A 3,900-nucleotide genomic window follows, 5' to 3' on the forward strand; every position below is an offset into this window, starting at 1 on the left:
ATTCCTTTCTCCATAATACGTAATACAACAAAGACAACAAATACCAAGTTTGGACACAATGGTTTACTCTGTCTACTGCGGATTTCGAACTTCGGCAGCTACTTTTACTCGGAATCTGTCTTTTTCTGGAATAGCATCCTTATGCCATCCTGCTGACGTGGGTCTGGGGAAAGAAGCCCTCCCTAAGGGCTGGCTTGGCCGTCTTCTCCTTTCATTAGCTGGGTAACCTAGAGTTCCCCGAGGAGCCTGGTAAGGAAGTGTGATCTCAAAGTGTAATCTTCCCGCAGGGACCTACCTGACATCCAAGACAAAGTGAAATTTAAAGTCGTAAATATGGGAGAAAACAAAGGCCGCTGTTTTAGAGAGAATTTTTTTTTTTTTTTTTTTTTTTTTTTTTTTTTTTTGTGCCTGAGGCTTGGTGTGTGTCTCAAATCCCTGTGCACTCTGTCGGGCCCCCTTCTCTCCGCGGATCTATGGATCTACGGAGTAGAATCGCAGCTCCTGCAAGGAGAAGCCTCCTGGCCGGGACCCAGACTGCGCAGCCGACTTTCCCCTCCGCCCGGAGAATTCTAGAATGACTACCAGGAGGCCAGAAACAAAACACTTAAATGTTGCATTTATTAAGGAAATGTTAAATAAGAAAAAGTCAAATGGTGTCACGGATATCAAGAGCACTTTTGTGGCGTAAACCGTGCAGACACGAGCTATGAATTCTACTCTGGATCTTTGTCCCGGGCTTAGCTGGAGCGCCAGCCCCCCAGAAAGACCCAGCTGGAAATGCACTAAAAGAAAGCACTTACCCCATTCACAGTCTCTGGCTCCCCTCCCCCACCCCTTCTCCCAGGATGACAAAAACTCTAACCTAACCGGCAGGCAGGCAAACAGGCCAGTAGGGCATAAAAGACTTATCAAATATTTGTATTCAAGCAAACTAACACAGATCTCTTAAAACCACAGGTTACTACTACTGATCAAAGTTCCACGCTCACCTCAGGTCGCAAAACCCACACGCATATATGTTGTCATTGGGTCTACAACGTGCAGTATAAACAGATCACTTATCCGGCTACTGGTGCCACTGGATATACCCCCCACTCCCACCCCCCACCTTGCTCGGCCCCTCCAGCTGTCCCCAGTGCTGGGCCCACCTGCAGGTGGAAAGGGGCCTTCTCCCGGTCCATCTCCCCCCCGCATCTCAGGCAAGAAGCCGCTCCCAAAGTTCTGCGCCCTAATCGCCCTCTTTTGCCACCTGCTGCTGAGTCCCGAAGTCTGGACGTCCGTTCCTGGTCTGAAGGCTTGTTTGGGGCCTTTACGGAGAGCGATCAGAAATGGGTCACTTTTTCCCCCAAAGGCAGAAGTCGAGAGAAAAAACTGACTCCGACAGGTTTGCTTTGCTCAGTCTCTGATGGTGAGGGGTACATCGCGGCTGGCGGAATACAGGAGGTGCCAGGAGCACCAGCCGTGGGGGACCCGAGGGCCACTCAGTAGGGTCCCACCACCACTGCCTCAACCTCTTTAGACGGCCTCCGGTCCTTCACTAGGAAGTTGATCATGCCTTCGGATTTGATGAGCAGGTTGCAGCCAAGGAAGAAGATGCCGAAGACCACGGTGAGCGAGAGCACGCACATGACTGCGATCTGCACCACGCGCATGATGTACAGGCTACGCTCGTCGGGGCCACCCTCGGCGAAGCCATCGTCGGTCACCACCGACGCCTGTGTGCAGCAGCGCACGGCGCGCTCCAGCGCCTCGCTGCTGTTGGCCAGAAAGAGGCCAGCCACATCGGTCTGGTTGCCCAGCACTGAATTCATCCCGGGAACAAGCGGGAGCCTGGGAGGCGAGAATCGGAGGGGTGGCGACCCGGGTGGCGGTGGCACGGGAGGAACAGGTGCTGGACGGAGCGCTGGCTGGCGCACTTGTGCGTGCGGGGCTCCTCGGTTTCCCTTTCAAAGTCCCCGGGGCTGTGAGTATAGCAGGAACCTCTCCAGGACGCGCCGCAAGCTGGCTCGTGTGCTCTGTGTGCTGCCCGGGCAGCGCTCCTTCCCGGCGCTTGCTCGACTGGGAGCTCTTGGAACTTGGCGGGTTGGGCCGGAGGTGCCGTGGGAGGCGCGGGCCGCCGCCGTGGCCCGGCGGCTGCTCTGAGCGAACAGCGGCCCCTGCTGGTAACAGAGCCGAGCTGCCTCCCCTCGGCAGGGAGGTGGGGACGAGGAAAAGAACCAAACTGGCAGGCTTTGTGGCTTCTGCAACCCCAAAGGCCAGGAGGAGGTCACTAAACACTCCTGATGTGATGAACAAGAAAAGAATTTGGGGAGAAAGGCTGAAAGCGGCAGAGGACCTGGCTCACACCCGCTGCTGAGTGTGTCCTTCGAAGCCGCCCCTCTCACCTTTGAGCTGACTCAAAGAGGCCAGGTACCAGATGGCGCTGGCCAAGGCACTGGTCCACTGACTGTTGCTTGTCTGGAGACAAGGGGAAAAAGTCGGGATCTGGGAAGGTCTTTTCTTCTCTCTTCTTTTTGTTGATGTGGTGGTATTATTATTGTTTTAAGGAAGGGAGAACAGAAGAAAGCGTCAGAAAGAGAACAATTGCCACATCCCCGTCCTCCTCGGAAAGCTATTGCCTGTGTAATAAAGCAGGGTTTTCAATGAGCTGCGAGGCTAAGGCAAGGAGCAGGAAGATGAAAGTGTTCTTCTGTGGCTCGTGGGTGGAAGTGGCTGCCAAGAACAGGGTCACCTTTTTGTAAGGGAGGTGGATGGACAGAGTGACCACTTTCTTGCAACTTTAATTGCCAAGGAATTTTTGGATGAGCTTCCAGTGTGTTTGTACTTGGCAGAAAATGTGTTGTTTAAGGGAATTGCTCATGCACATCCATCACCTAGAACGCTGGAAGCCTCCCGCCAGAAGCTGTTGCACACACTCTGCCTTCCTTCCTCACCACAGAGCAAACTGGCAGCTTTTCAGGGAGCTATGGAGGCTTATTGTTTAGTGACTGCTGTTGGGTCTATTCTAGCTGAGTCTTACAAACTGGTCATTTTGTTTTAGACTCCAGAAGATTCGGGGTTCTCGTCTCCCTTTCTTTTTTCTCCCGTCTCTTCTCCCCTTCCTCGACTCTCCTTTCTTTGCACCCGCCTTTCTTTCTAGTATGTTGCCTGGAAATGAGAGATTGATGTTCAGTACAAACTTTCAAAAGAATATTTTTACCAGTTTCCACTGACATATTGGAGTTATTTTGCTATTTTCTGCTCTATTGGGTGTGGGGAAGGAGAGAGGCTAAATCAGAAGCTCAGACTGTTCTTGAATCAATCATTCAAGGCCTTTTATTTCTGAGTCTGGCGATGACAGGCATGCACAAATCCTTTTTGTGTTTTTTTGCTTTTTCTGGCTTTTTGAGACAGCATTTTTGTATGGAGCCTGGACTATCCTGAAATTCATTCTGTAGACCAGGCTGGACTCAAACTCACAGAGAGAGGCCCACCTCTGCTTTCCAAGTGTTGAGATTAAAGGCATGTGCCAACACCACTGGCTGCACAGTCTTTTAGCTACACCATATATGCTTGGTAAATCCCCACTGTAAGAATCATCCATTCCATTTTCAGGTGTCCTCAATGTCTTAGCATTAATTCATGATGCCTCCTCTCAAGCCAAAAAAATTGACTTTTAGACAATTGTTTTTTTTTTTTTAATTTTCTGGAAGCTTCAGTAAGTTCTAGATATCTAGATGCTTTTATTATGGAGAATAAAGAGGTATGAACAGTAGAGAAGCCAGGCTTCCAGGATTCACCCCTATTTCCCTTGGCTTAGTTGCTCTAGTTTTCATGATTCAGTCACACTTTCAATAATATCTCCTTTTTGGGTCAAATTTATTATTAATGGGTCATAAATAATTCTTTAAATTTTGTTAT

The 3,900-nt window shown here is 50.4% G+C and overlaps 1 protein-coding gene across 1 annotated transcript; it reads right to left on the reverse strand.

The window, feature by feature from the left end:
- Positions 1-598: 598 nt before the first annotated feature.
- On the reverse strand, positions 599-2,107 carry Rprm (reprimo, TP53 dependent G2 arrest mediator homolog). The gene has a single exon (XM_005346415.2). It carries the CDS (start codon positions 1,809-1,811, stop codon positions 1,482-1,484), a length of 330 nt encoding a protein of 109 aa, XP_005346472.1. The 5' UTR covers positions 1,812-2,107; the 3' UTR covers positions 599-1,481.
- Between the last annotated feature and the right edge of the window lie 1,793 nt (positions 2,108-3,900).

Source organism: Microtus ochrogaster, chromosome 4 (genome assembly GCF_000317375.1).
Source record: "Microtus ochrogaster isolate Prairie Vole_2 chromosome 4, MicOch1.0, whole genome shotgun sequence".
Classification (NCBI taxonomy): domain Eukaryota; kingdom Metazoa; phylum Chordata; class Mammalia; order Rodentia; family Cricetidae; genus Microtus; species Microtus ochrogaster.